Source organism: Pongo pygmaeus, chromosome 7 (assembly GCF_028885625.2).
Source record: "Pongo pygmaeus isolate AG05252 chromosome 7, NHGRI_mPonPyg2-v2.0_pri, whole genome shotgun sequence".
Lineage (NCBI taxonomy): Eukaryota > Metazoa > Chordata > Mammalia > Primates > Hominidae > Pongo > Pongo pygmaeus.
The window spans coordinates 17,745,866-17,763,149 of NC_072380.2; the positions used below are offsets into that span (position 1 = coordinate 17,745,866).

The 17,284-nt window shown below is 38.6% G+C and overlaps 1 protein-coding gene across 6 annotated transcripts in view; it reads right to left on the reverse strand.

Moving 5' to 3' along the window:
• MTUS1 (microtubule associated scaffold protein 1) overlaps positions 1-17,284 on the reverse strand; it is a 160,684-nt gene that overhangs the window by 54,696 nt on the left and 88,704 nt on the right. For 5 of the 6 annotated variants that reach the window (XM_054498495.2, XM_054498493.2, XM_063668550.1 and 2 more), the window contains one exon: positions 17,135-17,173. In XM_054498495.2, the coding sequence (XP_054354470.2) occupies positions 17,135-17,173 (39 nt within the window). Of the gene's footprint in view, positions 1-4,285; positions 4,852-17,134; positions 17,174-17,284 lie in introns of those variants that run through there. The other variant, XM_054498499.2, reaches the window with a different exon arrangement.

A 17,284-nucleotide genomic window follows, 5' to 3' on the forward strand; every position in this document is an offset into this window, starting at 1 on the left:
AAGAATTCTGTCTTTAGCGTACTGAATTGCCTTCACTGGAGTCAAGAAGGAAATTAACCTGTGAGGTTCAAATGGCACTCTTCATAGCAATTAATACAAGAATTTCCAGCTTCATAGAAAAACTGAATGCTAAGTGACAGGGAATATTTCTTAGTGAAGTCTTTTCCCTCCACTAACTCATAATAAAAATAGAACTAATATGTTGAGGTAGAATTCTGAAATAGACCGAGTTTAATACTTTGGTAGAAAGACTATTGCTGACCCTTCTCCATGTCAGTGAAGTCATCACTGGACTTCTTAGATTTTCTTCTGTGCCTCATGCCCTGCAACATCACACACAGTTCCTGACAAATTCACTGTTTCTCTCCCCTCTCCTAAAGAGGAAAGATAACCTCGATCCAACGACACGCTTTGCCAGTGATGGATACCACCCAGTAATAATATATCAGAGTGCCCAGTGCCCTCTGCGTGGGATCAATGAGAAAGCTTATTCTGGCCAGATCTCTACAACAGCGAGCCCCTGTCCCACCACATTCTATGCTCAGAAATATTACAACTCTTTTGTTTCCTTGAAGGAGCCCTTCCTCAAGCCCCTCAAGGTTTTTACATGCTGTTTTCTCTGTTGGAAACACTTTGTTTCTTGGTAAATTCTCCATTTCCTGAGGACCCAACTTAAAAGGCACTTCTACTGGAGGACCTGGATTAAAGGTACCTCCACCTGCTAAGAGCTGCCTGGGCACAGGTCCACATCCTGCATTATTACCTGGTGCTCTGTCTCCTTCTGTTCAACAGTGGGCTGTGTGAAGGCAGGGTCCATGTGAGACTTAGTCCCAGTCACACTTTCAGCACCTACCATTATGCCTGGTACACAGTACTCATCTAATGGGTACTTCTTTATGAAATGAATGAATTAATCTGTAATGTGAAAGACAGTTTAGAAGTAAGGGAAAGGCTGGAGGCACAGACCAAATACAAAGCTCTTCAGAAAGCCCAGTCAACATCTTAGGCTGGATTATATAAAACTGTTCATATTTGGCCACTTTTGACTTACTATACAAAACTGTTGATATTTGGCCACTTTTTACTTATTAGAGTAATTTTTTGTGTGTAGTTTTTTAAATAGAGACAGGGTCTCACTAACTCTCCAGGGCTGGTCTCAAACTCCTAGCCTTAAGTGATTCTCTTCCCTTGGCCTCCCAAAGTACTGGGATTACAGGTGTGAGGCACTGGCACCAGCCAAGAAGAGCAATTTCAATTCTTCAACATAATAATGCCTGAACTAGGGTAATGGCAGGTGGTAAAAACAAATCGAGATTTCAAATGATGGAGTCTTAGAGTTTTCAACCAATTGATTGTGGATAAATCAGGACAAGTAATGATTCAAAGGTGGGGTTTGGCCAGACATGGTAGCTCATGTCTGTAATCCCAGCACTTTGGGAGGCTGAGGCAGGCAAAATGCCTGAGGTCAGGAGTTTCAGACCAGTCTGGCCAACATGGTGAAACCCCATCTCTATTAAAAATACAAAGAAATTAGCTGGGCATGGTGGTGGGCACCTGTAATCCCAGCTACTCAGGAGGCTGAGGCAGGAGAATTGCTTGAACCTGGGAGGCGGAGGTTGCAGTGGGCCCAGATAGCACCAGTGCACTCCAGCCTAGGCAACAAAGCTAGACTCCATCTAAAACAAAGAAACAAAAAAAACAACAAAAAACAAAGGTGGGGTTTGATGACCAGACACATGGGGTGATGAAAAGAAACAGATAATTCAGGAGTATTAACTGAATTTAGGAGGTAAAAATAAAGAGACAAATCATTTAGATAAGATGAATTTTCAAGCAGAGTAATACACTGAGGGTTTTCACATCTTCAGCCAGAAATTCACAGATTTTGAGGCTAAGGGGAACCTGGAAGTCATCTCATGTGATTCCCTTATTTTGTAGCCGTGTGAGGTTAGGTGCACGGGGCTATTCACTTGGTCACTAGCAGAAACAAGGCTACAATCCAGGCCTCTTGGAATCCAGGTCAACACCACTGCACTGAGGCAACCAACACCACTGCAATGAGGCAACCAACACCACTTCCTTCACTAAGGATACAAACCCAAGTTACTGCTGACAGTCCATTCAGATAAGAGTCACGACGGCATGAATTACCTACTTGACGGACGATTTCTCGGACGTTAAAATGACATAACATGGATAAGCCCATAAAAGACTGACATTGGGAGTAAGCAGAATTATATTCCTTACATGACTTTAAAAAGCCTCCAACACACAAAACGCTTTCTCCATCCCTGCTATTCCTTGGATCTAACAAAATTACAGCAAAATTTGCAGCTGGAAAATAGGTATGCCAAAAATTCTAAATAGAGGTCCCAGGTTTTAGTCCTATCTCTGCCACTTACTGTGTGCCTTTGGGCAAGCGAATTCACTTCTCTGGGCCTCGGACTTCCTGGTATAAGACAGATTAGATCACCTCTATGTGAACTCTAGCTCAAAAAATTATGACTGCAAATAAACAAAAAATAGTTTTACATACATTTAGAAAATAAAATGTGTCCAATACATCACTATCAACTAAACTCTGGTAATAGAAGCCTTGTGTCTTTTGCTTAAGCTGTCTTGGAAAACTATCTGCTTCACAACAACACTACAAACAACTTAGAATGTCTACTACTAGAGCACTGGTTAAGTAAATCATGACTTACCCAATAATGGAATGTTACAGAACTATTTTTTTAATAAGGTAGATAAACATGTGATCACATGCAAATCTAAAATACATTAACTTTAAAAAGGTATGGAATATACAGTACGCTTTTATTTCTGTATAACAAAAAAGAATATAAAAGACCTACATAGATTTACATGCGACTGGAAACGTGCAAGAACACTATGCAAGCAGCTGAGAGTGGCTGTCTCCACGGAGAGCAGGCAGGGACTCTGGGTAAGAGAGAGGCTTGGCTAGGACTGCACAACCTTCCATATTGTTTGATTTTTAACTTGGAGCGTGGATTACAGTATTTTTAAAAGAACTCTTTAAAATTAAAAGCTATTTGGAGCTACTTTAGATCAGAGAAATTATTGCAAATATAGGGCACCCTTTAATTGTTATTTTTCCCCCCTATTAATTTTTTCAGTTGGAAGGGCTGCAGCGGCCCTGAGCTGGGAGAGGAGGGCCACTGTTGACCTCCTCCTCGCTGCCTCCCCCATTTCCCTTTAGCTGTCAGCTGAGACTGAAAGGGAGAGGCTGGCAAAATCAAATGACAGGTCAAGGGGAGTTATGAAACATGAGAGAGAGGTGCTGGAAAAAATGAGAATTCTACCACAGAGAAGGGAGATGCCTCTGGGAAAACTAAAAACAGTCAGCTGAAAACAAATCACCAGGGACAGAGATGAGCCAAGTGGAAAACAGATACACGAGGGGTCACATGCACCTGAAGCAGAAAAAAAAATCTATTTACATCCTCAAACAATCCTGTGACACCTAACACTATTCAGCCCAAAACAAATATAAGAGCACCCCAGCCAACATTTTTTACAGAATAAAATTGATTCAATTACTGTAGTTGTAAAAATCATCTAGAATAAAAGTAGCAATGTAGGCCAACCCAATGCCCTAAAAGTGAGCAGACAGGTCACCATGTACCTGAAATATATACTAAATTTATTTTCATCTTAGGCACAGAAAATAATAAGCAGATACAAACCTCAGGGGAAGTATTTTGAGACTGCACACATTTTTACTATGAAGACTGGAAAACTAGATTTGTGATTCACTTACTACTTCCCCATAACCATTAGGATGTTTTCTGTCAGAAGTGTTTAGAATACAGAAATCTTTTAGCATATTAAAATTAACTGTCAAATCTGACTGAGAAACTATCCAATGAAAAACGATGGAAACCTTCTCATTTACACAGGCAAACAGGAAATATTCTTCTAAATGTACCTGTGTCCTATTTCCCAACCATTGGAAGTAAAATATAATTTAACAGGTGCTGATTTTCACACATTTGGCTGGTGACGGACAAAAGAGCTAGGGAACACCAAGGCAACAATTCGGTCTTCCATCAACACAAACAACACAATCTGCTGCCAAAAGGAAAAGTATTATGCACTTGTGCTGAAGCAACAGAAAACAATTTTTAAATTAAGCCTCATCTCTCATTAGAAAGAGGTTTTTTCTCCAATTATCTGTCTCCTTGGAAAAACCTCTGATAAACATCTGCAAATTAATGAAGACATCCCCCGTGCAACACTAAACAGAGATCTATGCGAGACAGACCTGTGTGGAAAACAACAGTGCTTCTCCTAAACCCTGAAGGAAGTCGAAGGTTTCGAAGCAATCCTTTGGCCGTCAGTCGTACGTGAATGGTGGATAAGGAGAATTTGGGAGACAACAACATGTCTTCGGAGCAGGTGGCGAGATTTCACAGAAGAGGCAATTTCCATGGACTGTCACATACTGTCTTTTTAAACTCAGTACTCTCCAAGGCCAAGAAATACAGTCAGAGGAAACATGCCTACACAGCAAATGTCATTCCACCAGAGAGACACAGAAGAAAAAAATCCCCCAGGGCTGGCCAAGTGTTTCTGGCTTCCGTTTTCACTTCCAGATGTTGCCAAAATGATGCTCTTCCTCTAAATGCAATCTCCCTCCTGCAGGTCCAGAAGCCGCCTCTGAACCATATCACACTGTGCATGCTTGTGGAGTTGTTATGGTTTTCATCAGAGATGGTAAAGGGGAGGAGAAAGTGGGTGGTCTCAGGAGATTTACAGAACAACCAATAATGTCACAGATCCTGTAACCACTTGAAAGATCACTAGGGGAAATTAACTACTTCAAGTGCCTAATGTTTCTTTCATAATTAGGAAAAAATTAGGATTTCCTGAAAGTAAACTGTGTCCTGATTTTAACATTTTTCACTTCTTCTATTTACACTAATAACATGAGCATGTTTTCTCTGGATATTTTACATGTAAACCTACATTTAAACCTGGTATTTTGGAAAAGGTGTTTTTTTGTTTGTTTGTTTTTTTAAAAAAAGACTTCAGGCAATACATGTTCCCAACTACAATGTTTAAGAAAATTTCTATTCTAATATATTAATGACAGATTGTCAAAAGGTTTAAGTTCAACTTTAATTCCCACATGCTGAGGACCTCACAAATAATCAACAATAAAAGATTAATATGGTTTCTCTATCAGATGTAATATCAGAGTTCCAGAGGAATAGCCCATCAGATAGGCATATTCTAAAGACTACATTTATTGCGAGAGTAATTGCATTTATAAAACATCATGTGGTCTCTTACAGTGGTCTTTCAAGACTAGGAGTGTGAGGAGGGCACACAGTTATGAGTATCTTTTGCCAGTTATCTACTAATTTTTATTTCAGTAGAGTGGCTTGTAAAAGTATGTTAAAACACGAATAGAAAAAACCAAAAGAACCTGAAAAACAAAGATATGTGTATAAGTGGGATATAACAATATGCTCACTTAAGCTAATTCCATTAAACCACGAATAGCCTGAGCTCTTAACATTTTAAAAAATGTTATAAAGTAAACAAAACAATGTTTTAAAAATGTCCTATGCCTGTTTCCAAGATTTCCTAGAAAATAAGACTCAGAAATAAATGCAGAATTGTTACCATAAATAACACTATTAAGTGCTATTAAAACTAGAAGCAGTTCTTGTAGGGTATGAAGCAGGGAGGAGAGAGGGAGGAAGGGGAAATTTAAATAAGTTCTCTTCCCTCAGGCCCCATCCCTCTTCACTCAAGCCCCCAACTTGCCATTTTCAGAGGTTGTCAGCAAGAGAGACAGACCCAATAACCTGTCCAGGGTTCCTGTGAGAAAGATACACCTAGGTGATACAATGACGAAAAACCTGCTAAATACATTGCACCACGGCAACTGAAGCTAAATGATCAAGGAACTAAAGTCAAGGCAAGCTGCTTCTAGGTGTTGCCTTTTACTTCATCCCAGTTTATTATTAAAAAACCTGAACACCTTTTCCTTCCAGATTCTACATACTAAAAATATACCAGAACCTTTTCCTCTGCCTCCCAAAACCTTGTAAAAACCAAGAAACCAATCAGCATTAAAAACAAACAGAAGAACAGTCAAATTTTGCCATGATTAAAAACAGACATGCCACCACTCCATATAGGAGGTGGTTTTTCTTTTTTTCGGTTGTGTTTGTTGTTCGTTCAGTAACAGCAAGTTCTAAATTATCCTTTTTTGTTTGTTTTTTGAGATGGAGTTTCACTCTTGTTGCCCAGGCTGGAGTGCAATGGCGCAGTCTCTGCTCACTGCAACCTCCGCCTCTCGGGTTCAAGTGATTCTCCTGCCTCAGCCTCCATAGCTGGGATTAGAGGCGCCCACCACCATGCCTGGCTAATTTTTGTATTTTTAGTAGAGACGGGTTTTCACCATGTTGGCCAGGCTCGTCTCGAACTCCTGACCTCAGGTGATCCACACACCTCGGCCTCCCAAGTACTGGGATTACAGGGTTGAGCCACCGCGCCCTTAAATTATCCTTGTTAAAAGGGAAGTTCTTTAGACTCCCTAAAAGAAGAAATTAGCAATCTAATCACCAATTAATCAAATTCATTAACATTTTTACTTGAATTACATTAAGCTATAACCACACATATTAAAAATAAACACTGTTAATGATATCTCTTAACAGCAGAGCAAGAAGCTGCAGGAATAAACTAAAACAGTGCCAGTGAGGAGGAAAAGCCAAAAGTCATTCTTGTTTGTACTGTGAAATACACACACAAACATAGCAAGGTGTGCTAGACACATGACGGAACTGCACAAACTGGGTTTCAATTCTTTCCCAAACATAGTCTGCCTCCTGGTGGCCATGCAGCACAAGTGCACCAAGGCAAGGGAGCTGCCTTGGTAATCCATGAACAGGAATGGCCATCGCTTACAATCTACTGCTCCAAACACTCTCTTACACACTTTACGTTTGCTCATTTAAATAACTGGATAAGCAATTACTTTCAGGTCACAACTATTTTTATACTATATATGCCTCTGGGGGGAGCCAAGATAAAAAACTGGTTCAAAAAAATGCTTTGATTATTTGATCATCTGTTACCACTTAGGCACTCCGTATTTTCTGAAATTGAACGAATGTGAGAAGTACCTCAAAAAGCATCTTTGTTATTTTTAAAAGTCTTAATTTAAGAGGAAAAGATAGGCATCACCGAGGACAGTAGAGGAAAAAATAAGGAAATTTTAGCGCCTAAGGTAGAACAGTTTGTAGTTGTAAAAGTTAGCTATGAGTCTTTATGGGCCGGGCGCGGTGGTGAGATTACATGCCTGTAATCTCAGCACTTTGGGAGGCCAAGGCAGGTGGGATCACCTGAGGTCAGGAGTTCAAGACCAGCCTGGCCAACACGGTGAAACCCTGTCTCTACTAAAAACACAAAAAATTAGCTGGGCATGGTGACAGGGGCCTGTAATCCCAGCTACTCAGGAGGCTGAGGCAGGAGAACCGTTTGAATCCAGGAGATGGAGGTTGCAATCGGCAGAGATTGCGCCATTGCACTCCAGCCTGGGCAATAAGAGCGAAACTCCTTCTCAAAAAAAAAAAAAAAAAAAAGATGAGTCTTTATGAAGCAGAGCCTGTGTTAGGATATCAGTGGAAAACAAAACCATGATTTAAAATTTTATGCAATGTAGGATCTCAACGTTAAACAAAAAGGATAAAGTATAGTGGAGCAAACATGCCAGAATGTCAGCAATGCTCTGGGAGGTGGAAGAGGGAGGATTTCTATTTTTTCTTTATTATATGTTTTTGTATTTTCCTAATTTTTTTTTCAAAAATCATGGAGCCAGAAAAAAATTAAAAAGTTTAAGTGTTAGAATAATTTTATAGAAAGCCTACAAAATGAGCCGAGTTTTCATAATGACACAAAGAAAAATAAACGATGCGTAAAGTCTATACTTAAGGCTTAAATAACAAAAGAGGATGATACAAAACGTTTCGTAAGTCAGTATGTTGTAATATCACAGTATATTCAAACAAACAGAAATTCCACTGGTCTGCATAGAAATGTGTTTTTTTTAAATCAGTGATTTAGAAAACAATGATGTCATGATTCTAGACAAGATCCTAGCATAATCTGTATAGGGGTGCTTAGATGCTACAAAATGCCTTCAATTTATCTGTTATTGTTTGTTGTTGTTAATGATCATAAAGAATGAGGAAGAAGATTAAAATTTAAACCAAGTGACTTGTTCGGAGATTCAAGCATCTCTATCCAACCAATCTTCCTTAGCCTAATATGCAGTATTAATCTTTACATTTATCTGTTTACTTTCCCTAACACAGCATTAATTGCAACATTTTCTTCATTTTACTCCTCATAGTCTTTAATGTAATAAGTTCAATTCTCTATTCCAGTTGTAGAAACTTCAACTTAAGGCCCAATTTTTCCACACTATCCTCTTCCTTAGTACGAAGATATATTGTAATTATCAAAAAATTAACACAAAGCAATTAGAAAAACAATCAACTTCCACCCACCTGTAAGATGATAAGCTCTCAAAGAACAGTGACATTGCCTTTTATTTTGCAATAAGCAAAATAAGAGTTTAAATTAAAAGCAGTAATGCTTTTAATTCATGTACAATGTTTGTTTTTAAAAAACAAAACCCCATATGTTCGTTGTAGAATTTTTTTTCTTGAGACAGAACCTCGCTCTGTCGCCAAGGCTGGAGTGCAGTGGCGTGATCTCAGCTCAATGCAAGCTCCGCCTCTCAGGTTCAAGTGATTCTCCTGCCTAAGCCTCCTGAGTAGCTGGGACTACAGGCGCCCGCCACCACGCCTGGCTAATTTTTTTTGTATTTTTAGTAGAGACAGGGTTTCACTGTGTTAGCCAGGATGGTCTCAATCTCCTGACCTTGTCATCCGCCCGCCTTGGCCTCTCGAAGTGCTGGGATTACAGGCGTGAGCCACCGCACCCGGCCAGAATTTTTTTTTAAATTTAAATTACTTATACATCAGACTGCTCTGCAATTTGTTTTTAAACTTAATATAAGCTTAATAAACTTATTAAACTTAAAAATTTCACACTTATCTTTCCATGGGATTAAATAAGCATTTATATTGTTATTTTTACGGCTTCAAAAATGTCTTTAAAATGTCAATGAACTTAATTCCTGTAAGGTATACAGGTTGTTTCCAATTTTCCCCCATTGTAAACAGTTCTGAAAAGCAGTAAATAAGTAAATAAATTACTTTCCTAAAACTAATTCTGAAAAACAGAATTCATGGGTGGAAGGTGTTTGCTCTCTGCTACAGCTGCTGTAATTTACCAAGGAGCTGTACATATGAGTGCTGTTTCTTATTCTTCACCAGTACCAGGTACTACCATTAAGAAATAAGCAAGAACTGAGAGCACATTATTTTAACTCATATTAGGTAAACATTTTTCATATATTCCTTAGTCCTTCATATATTTCTTTTCTGTCCATCCACTTATTTTTCCCTTTCTTTTTGTTTATTTTTTTTAATTGTGGCAAGAACACTTAATATGAGATCTAACTTCTCAACAAAATTTTAAAAGAACAATATAATATTGTTAACTAAAGGCACAATGCTGTAACAAACATCTCAAAACCTTTTTTGCCCTCGCATAACAAACCTTGTACCACTGAACATCAAGTTCCCATTCCCTGGCAACCACCATTCTACTCTGTTTCTGACTTTGACTATGTTAGATGCCGCCTATAAGTGGAATCATATAGTATTTACCCCATGACTGGTTTATTTCACTTAGCATAGTGTCCTCCAGCTTTATCTGTATCATTGCATATGGCAGGACTTTCTTCTTTTTAAAGGCTGCATAATACTCCATTGCACATATATGCCATATTTGCTTTATCCTATGGACACATTTAGGTTGTTCCCACATCCTGGCTATCTATCATAATGTGGCAATGACCATTGTTGCAGGAAGTCAGGGACCCCGAATGGAGGGACCGGCTGGAGCTGCGGCAGAGGAAACATAAATTGTGAAGATTTCATGGACATTTATCACTTCTCTAAAAATACTCTTATAATTTCTTACGCCTGTCTTACTTTAATCTCTTAATCCTGTTATCTTTGTAAGCTGAGGATGTACGTCACCTCAGGACCCTGTGATGATTGCATTAACTGAACAAACTTATTGTAAAATGTGTATTTGAACAATATGAAATCAGTGCACCTTGAAAATGAACAGAATAACAGCGATTTTAGGGAACAAGGGAAGACAAATATAAGGTCTGACTGCCTGCGGGGTCAGGCAGAATACAGCCATATTTTTCTTCTTGCAGAGAGCCTATGAACGGACGTGCAAGTAGGAGAGACATCGCTAAATTCTTTTCCTAGCAAGGAATATAATATTAAGACCCTAGGAAAAGAACTGCATTCCTTGGGGTAGGTCTATAAACGCCCGCTCTGGGAGTGTCTGTCCTATGCGGTGGAGATACTTGGCCGGGCACGGTGGCTTACGCCTGTGATCCCAGCACTTTGGGAGGCTGAGGCGGACGGATTGTGAGGTCAGGAGATCGAGACCATCCTGGTTAACATGGTGAAACCCTGTCTCTACTAGAAATGTAAAAACTTAGCCTAGCATGGTGGTGGGAGCCTGTAGTCCCAGCTAGTAGTCCCAGGCAGGAGAATGGCATGAACCTGGGAGGCGGAGCTTGCAGTGAGCCGAGATCGCGCCACTGCACCCCAGCCTGGGTGACAGAGCCAGACGCCGTCTCAAAAAAAAAAAAAAAAAGGACTGAGATACACCCTGGTCTCCTGGTCTCCTGCAGTACCCTCAGGCTTACTAGGATTGGGAAACACCACCCCTGGTAAATTGAGGTCAGACTGGTTCTCTGCTCTCAAACCCTGTTTTCTGTAAAGATATTTATCAAGACAACACGTGCACTGCTGAACATAGACCCTTATCAGGAGTTTCTGATTTTGCTCTGGTCCTGTTTCCTCACAACCATGTAATCTTTGCTCTGCCTTTTGCCCTTTGAAGCATGTGATCTTTGTGACCTACTCCCTGTTCATACACCCCCTCCCCTTTTCAAATCCCTAATAAAATCTCGCTGGTTTTGCGGCTCAGGTGGGCATCACGGACCTACCGACATGTGATGTCACCCCCGGTGGCCCAGCTATAAAATTCCTCTCTTTGTACTCTTTCTCTTCATTTCTCAGACCAGCCAACACTTAGGGAAAACAGAAAGAACCTACATTGAAATATTGGGGGCGACAGACCATGGGAATGCAAATATCTCTTCAACATCCTGATTTCAATTATTTTGGTAAATAACCCCTTATCAGACGTGTGGTTTGAAAATGTTTTCTCCTATCTCATAGGCTGCCTTTTCATGCTATTAAATGACTGCTTTGCTCTGCAGATTTTTAATTTGATGTACTCCCACCTGTCTATTTTTGCTTTTGTTACCTGGGCTTTTGGTGTCATACCAAGAAAAATGTCATGAAGTTTTGCCCCATGTTTTCTTTGAGGTGTTTTACAGTTTCACATCTTATATTTAAGTCTTTAATTCATCTCAAGTTGATTTTTGTGTACTGTGTGAGATAAGGGTCCAACTTCATTATTTTGCTTGTGGATGACCGGTTTTCCCAGTACCATTTACAAAGAGACTATCCTTTCCCTATTGTGTATTCTTGGCACGCTTGTTGAAGATTAGCTGACCATATATGCATGGATTTATTTCTAGACTTTTATTTCATCGGTCTATGTATCTATCTTTGTGCCAGTACCATACTGTTTTAATTACTGTGTGTTGTAATATACTTTGAAATCAGGAACTATGATGCCTCCAGCTTTGTTCTTGTTTTGGCTATTTGCAGTCCTTTGTCATTCTATATGACTTTTGGGATTGTTTTTTCTGTTTCCGTAAAAAAAAAAAATGACATGGGATTTTGATAGGGATTGCATTGAATCTGTAGATCTCTTGGGATGGTATGTCCATCTAGCTTCTATGATAGAGTTGTCTTTATCTTGCTGATTTGACAGAGCTCTACATAGAGTATGTGCTAATATTACCTCAGTTTGTTCTTTGCTTATAAATACTGTTTCTAATGGTTTTTATTCTTACTTTTTATTTTTTTTGAGATGGAGTCTCGCTCTGTCACCCAGGTTGGAGTGCGGTGGTGCAATCTCAGCTCACTGCAACCTCTGCCTCCTGGGTTCAACGATTCTTCTGCCTCAGCCTCATGAGTGCTGGGACTACAAGTGTGCACAACCACGTGCAGCTAATTTTTTGTATTTTTGGTACAGATGGGGTCTCACTACGTTGCCCAGGCTGGTCTCGAACTCCTGGCCTCAAGCAACCCACCTGTCTTGGCCCCCCAAAGTGTTGGGATTACAGGCATGAGCCACCATGCACAGCCTGTTTCTAAGGTTTTTTAAAGCTTTTGTTGTCCTAATTATTAATCGTTTCTATTATACTAGTGTTCCTGGAAAGATCTTTTCTACTGAAGTCTATATTTTTAGTGTTTTAATTACTTTGTGTGTTTAAAACTAATTTATCTGGAATACTTTGTGTATATGTGAAAAAGATCTAGCTCCTGCTAAAAAGGTAGTCACTGTCTCAAGAAGATTTACTAAATGATCCACTTCTCCCAACCCCCAACACCAATTTAGAACAAAAATGTATCCCATATGAAAAGAGCATCTGTGTTTTAAGTATAGGGGGAAAGTTATGTTAATCATAAAACAACAGTGAAAAAACAGCCTTCTCTCTACTCTCACCAGAAGAAACCCTGGCAGCCTCGGCATCACCTCATCAGCAGGTTTGCAACTTGCAACCACTTCCCAGCACTTGGCAAAAGAAGGCAAGAAAGCCGCCTTGTTCTCATGTGGTGTCTTTACTAAGTAACTGTGGAAGGACCAGAGCATTTTCTACCTTCCAAGGCAGACACCCTGGCACCTGAGACTGATGATCTTGTGTAAAACAATCAGGGTACTGGATAAATACAGCTCTGGTGCCTCTGGTATCCCAGTGGCTTTAGTGTATGGTAGAGCCAAGGTAATAATAGTGTTCTGTGGTATGTGTGACATCTTCTTCATCCACAGTAAGCCAAGTTTTTTTTTAGAGTCAGTGTCAACTAGAATCTTGCAGCATCATAACCTTTAAATACATTACAACAGTTAGACCCCAAGAGGTTGGTTCTTGACTTCAAGTAGTCTTTCCTGCTTGCTTTACAGATTTAAAATAATTCAACTTCCTGGAAAAGAACTCTAAAAATAAGCCACTAGAATTATCAAGACAATGTAAAAGATCATCATCATTACTGTTCCTAGCAGCTGAATTAACTATTATTTGAGAACCTTTTATAAAACAATTCTAAGATGTCAAATTATTCCCTCTCTGGGAATTATTCCCCCAATATTCCCATGTCTCCAAACGAGACATTTGAGACTTGGAGAGGCTGAGCAACTAGCCCAAGGTCAGGACACAAATAGAAAGTGGCAGGACCAAGGTTTAAACTAATATCCTGTGCCTTAAAAGTTCGTTCTCCTCCTGCTCTTCTACATTGTCTTATGAGATAATGGAATTTCTTTAATTGATAAGGGTCAAGCTAAAACAATGACGTAACATTTTAAACTATTATGTCAAAAAAATTTAAAAATAATATCCAATGTTGACCCAAGGTATGATGAAGCCAGCTGTCTTTTATGTCAACCATGGTATAAACTGATATGAAGCTTTTGGAAAACAATTTGGCTATTTGAGTGAAGTGACTGTAAACAGGTACATATTGTGATTTCCTGATACCACTTTTAAGAATCTATCACAAGAAATTTCCCCCAAAGTTGAAAGTGCTAATTGTATAGATATTCATCATAGAATCATTTATGAATGTGATACAGAAGCACCCTAAATATTCAAAAGTAGTTAAATGCTACTGTATCCGCTAAATGTAAAAGTGATTACTATATGTTAAATGACAAAGCAGGATATATACTTATCTAAATTTCCTTTAAAATGACAAATTTAAAAAAGCTGAAGGGTGATTTTTGAAGTTTGGCAAACTGCTATAATTAAAAGTGATTATTTTACTAGAACTAAGGAATATGAAGTTGGTCAACTCAACTGTAATCTCCACCACTACTTACAGCTTTAAAATAAAAATATCTCAAAGCCATAGTACAACGATTAAAAATTTAACACTCAGAGGAACATGTTTATGTGTGGAGGCAATGTCTTCTGTATCAGCTAAAATATGACTCATTTCCAGCAGAATATGAAAAAAGTCAAGGCGATTTGCAGTCAAAGAATATCACAGTAGGGAGAAATCTAGAAATCCACCCTTTCAATTACATAGAAAACTATTATCAAAGAGGTTCAATGATCCACCCAAAGTCATTGGCTGTTTGGACAACATTTTTCAGCATCAAAATTGTCCTTCCAAAGCGCACACACTTTGTTGTAGACCTCTGTCCACAAAGTAACTTTTCCTCACTAGGCTCCTCATAATACCAGGTTAGTCTTAAGTCATGATAATAACTAACCATCAAAAAGAAGAACCTGGGAAAGTCATGCTTATGGTTTTGGGAAAATACAAAGGCCTAACACACACTCTAGATTAAGCTGCAATGTTGACCCCTTAGAATACATTCTATATATACAGAGTCATCTACAGATTCAATGTAACAGAAATTATTAGAATTAGAATTATTAGACTACATTCCTAAAATCTCACCTGACTTCATTACAGAGATTGACAAGCTGATCCTAAAATTCACACAGAAAATCAAGGGACCCAGAATACCCATAACGATCTTGAAAAAGAAGAAAGACGTTGAATGACTCACATCCTGATTTCAAAACTTACTAATCAAGACAGTGTAGCACTGGCAAAGGTAGATGTATAGATGCAAAGAACACAATTTAGAAACCAGAAATAAACCCTCACATTCTTAACCAATTATTTTTAACAAAGGTGCCAAGGCATTTAAATGAGGGAAAGAATAATGTTTTCAACACCTGGTTGTCCATGTGCAAAAAAGAATTAGACCTTCTATTTAATACGATACAAAAATGTAACTCAAAATGAATCAGAAACCCACGTACAAAAGCTAGAATAGCAAAAAAAAACTTAAAAGAAAACACAGGCTTAAATCTTCACAACCTTGGATTAGGCAACTGTTTCTGAGATACAATACCAAAAGCAGAAGCAACAAAAGAAAAAAAGTTGATAAACTGGACCTTGTCAAAATTTAAAACATTTATGTTTCCAAGGACATTATCAAGAAAGTGAAAACACAGCCCAAGAATTGGGAGAAAATATGTGCAAATGATAACTCTGACAAGGGTCTAATATCAGACTATATGAGAACTCCTACAATTCAACAATAAAAATAACCCAGTTTAAAATTGGCAAATGATTTGAATAGACACTTCTCCAAAGAAGATATACAAATGGCCAATAAGCACACAAAATGACACTCAATGTCACTGGCTGTCAGAACGCAAACTGAAACAACAATGAGGTATCACTTTATACCCAGTAGGGACAGCCATAATAAAAAAGACAGACAAAGCCAAGTGTTGACAAGGCTGTGGAGAAACAGGATTCTTCATACACTCCTGGTGAGGATATAAAATGGTCCAGCCACTTTGGAAAACAGCTTGGAGGTTTCTTAAACTGTTAAACACAGAGCTACCACTTGAGCCAGTTTTCTGATAATGGTTAACTAATTTTTAAACAAATCCATTCCACAGAATATTAGCTATCTTTTTTCCCCAGATATTAGGATGTACCAGAAACTTAAAAGGAAATAAAAGCCTAAATGTGTACAGCAGAGTTTCTTCTGCATTTTTAGACTATAAAGGCTTTAGTAACCACATATATTCACACACAGCATCCTGGAGATCTTTAGAACTTGGATCATTCTGCATGGCTGTCTTCCTAACTTTAAGAGCCTACAAAAGGTTAAGAATTCTGAGATAGCTGGGTGCAGCAGCGCAGTGGCTCACGCCTGTAATCCCAGCACTTTGGGATTTACAAAAAATACAGTATTTGCAAGGCTCAAGAGAATGAGCGATACTTGTACCTTCATTTCTTCTGATTTGCTCTTCTAATCTCATGGATTTAGAAGCTACATAACTGTTTTATCACTGTATATAAAATAAGACAATGTAGGCAGTGTACGGGAGACCTTATCTATCTATCTAGAGAGATCAATCCATCTATCTTTTTTTTTTTTTTTTTTTTTTTTTGAGACAGGGTCTCGCTGTGTCACCCAGTCTGGAGTGCAGTGGCGTAATCTAGGCTCAATGCCACCTCTACCTCCCAGGTTCAAGCAATTATCCTGCCTCAGCCTCCTGAGTAGCTGGGACTCCAGGAGCATACCACCATGTCCGGCTAATTTTTTCGTATTTTTAGTAGAGATGGGGTTTCACCACATTGGCCAGGCTGGTCTTGAACTCCTGACCTCAAGTGATCCACCTGCCCTGGCCTCCCAAAGTGCTGGGATTACAGGTGTGAGCCACCGCACCCAGCCTATCTATCTGTCTGTCTATCTATCCATCCATCCATCCATCCATCCATCCATCCAAAGTATAGCAATTGCAGTGAAGATATTTTGTGAAACATTTTATGGCTTCTTGAGAGACACAAAGTTTTGGATTCTCAGCTATGGTTCAAAGAGTGCAGGCTGCAGGCTATCTTGGGAATGTAAGTCCAGTAAAAGTGTGAAAAAAAAAACATAAAAATATAGGCTGCTGAACTGGGAAAAGCTGCTAAAACCAAATCTTGAGACCACTTAAAAATTAAGGAATATCCAATTTCAAAATAGCATTGATCTTGGGAGAAGCACATTTTCCATTTCATTTAGACCACATTAACAAAATCATTTTTTAAAAGACTATAATAATTATCTATTAGTAATACAATGTCCTTTTATGCATCAGATGGCCAATCATGCTTACCACATTTTAATACTATGTAACGCGTCATCAAAAGTTATGTTTACAACTCAAATTGCAAGTTCTACTTATAAGGACACCAGTAAAAAATCACTGTAAATACTTGTAGTAACATAACTTTGCAAAAAGATTCTTTTTATCCCCATCCATAAAGTGGTCACTCACCTGCATTAAGAGCTGTAAATAAATTTTTTCTCGAAGGACCTAAGATATAAAAGAAACATGTAAAATACACACGTTTTATTTGACATATCACACAAAAACAAACCATGTTGATAAGAATTATTTTCAAAAACAATCAATCTCTAAATTTCA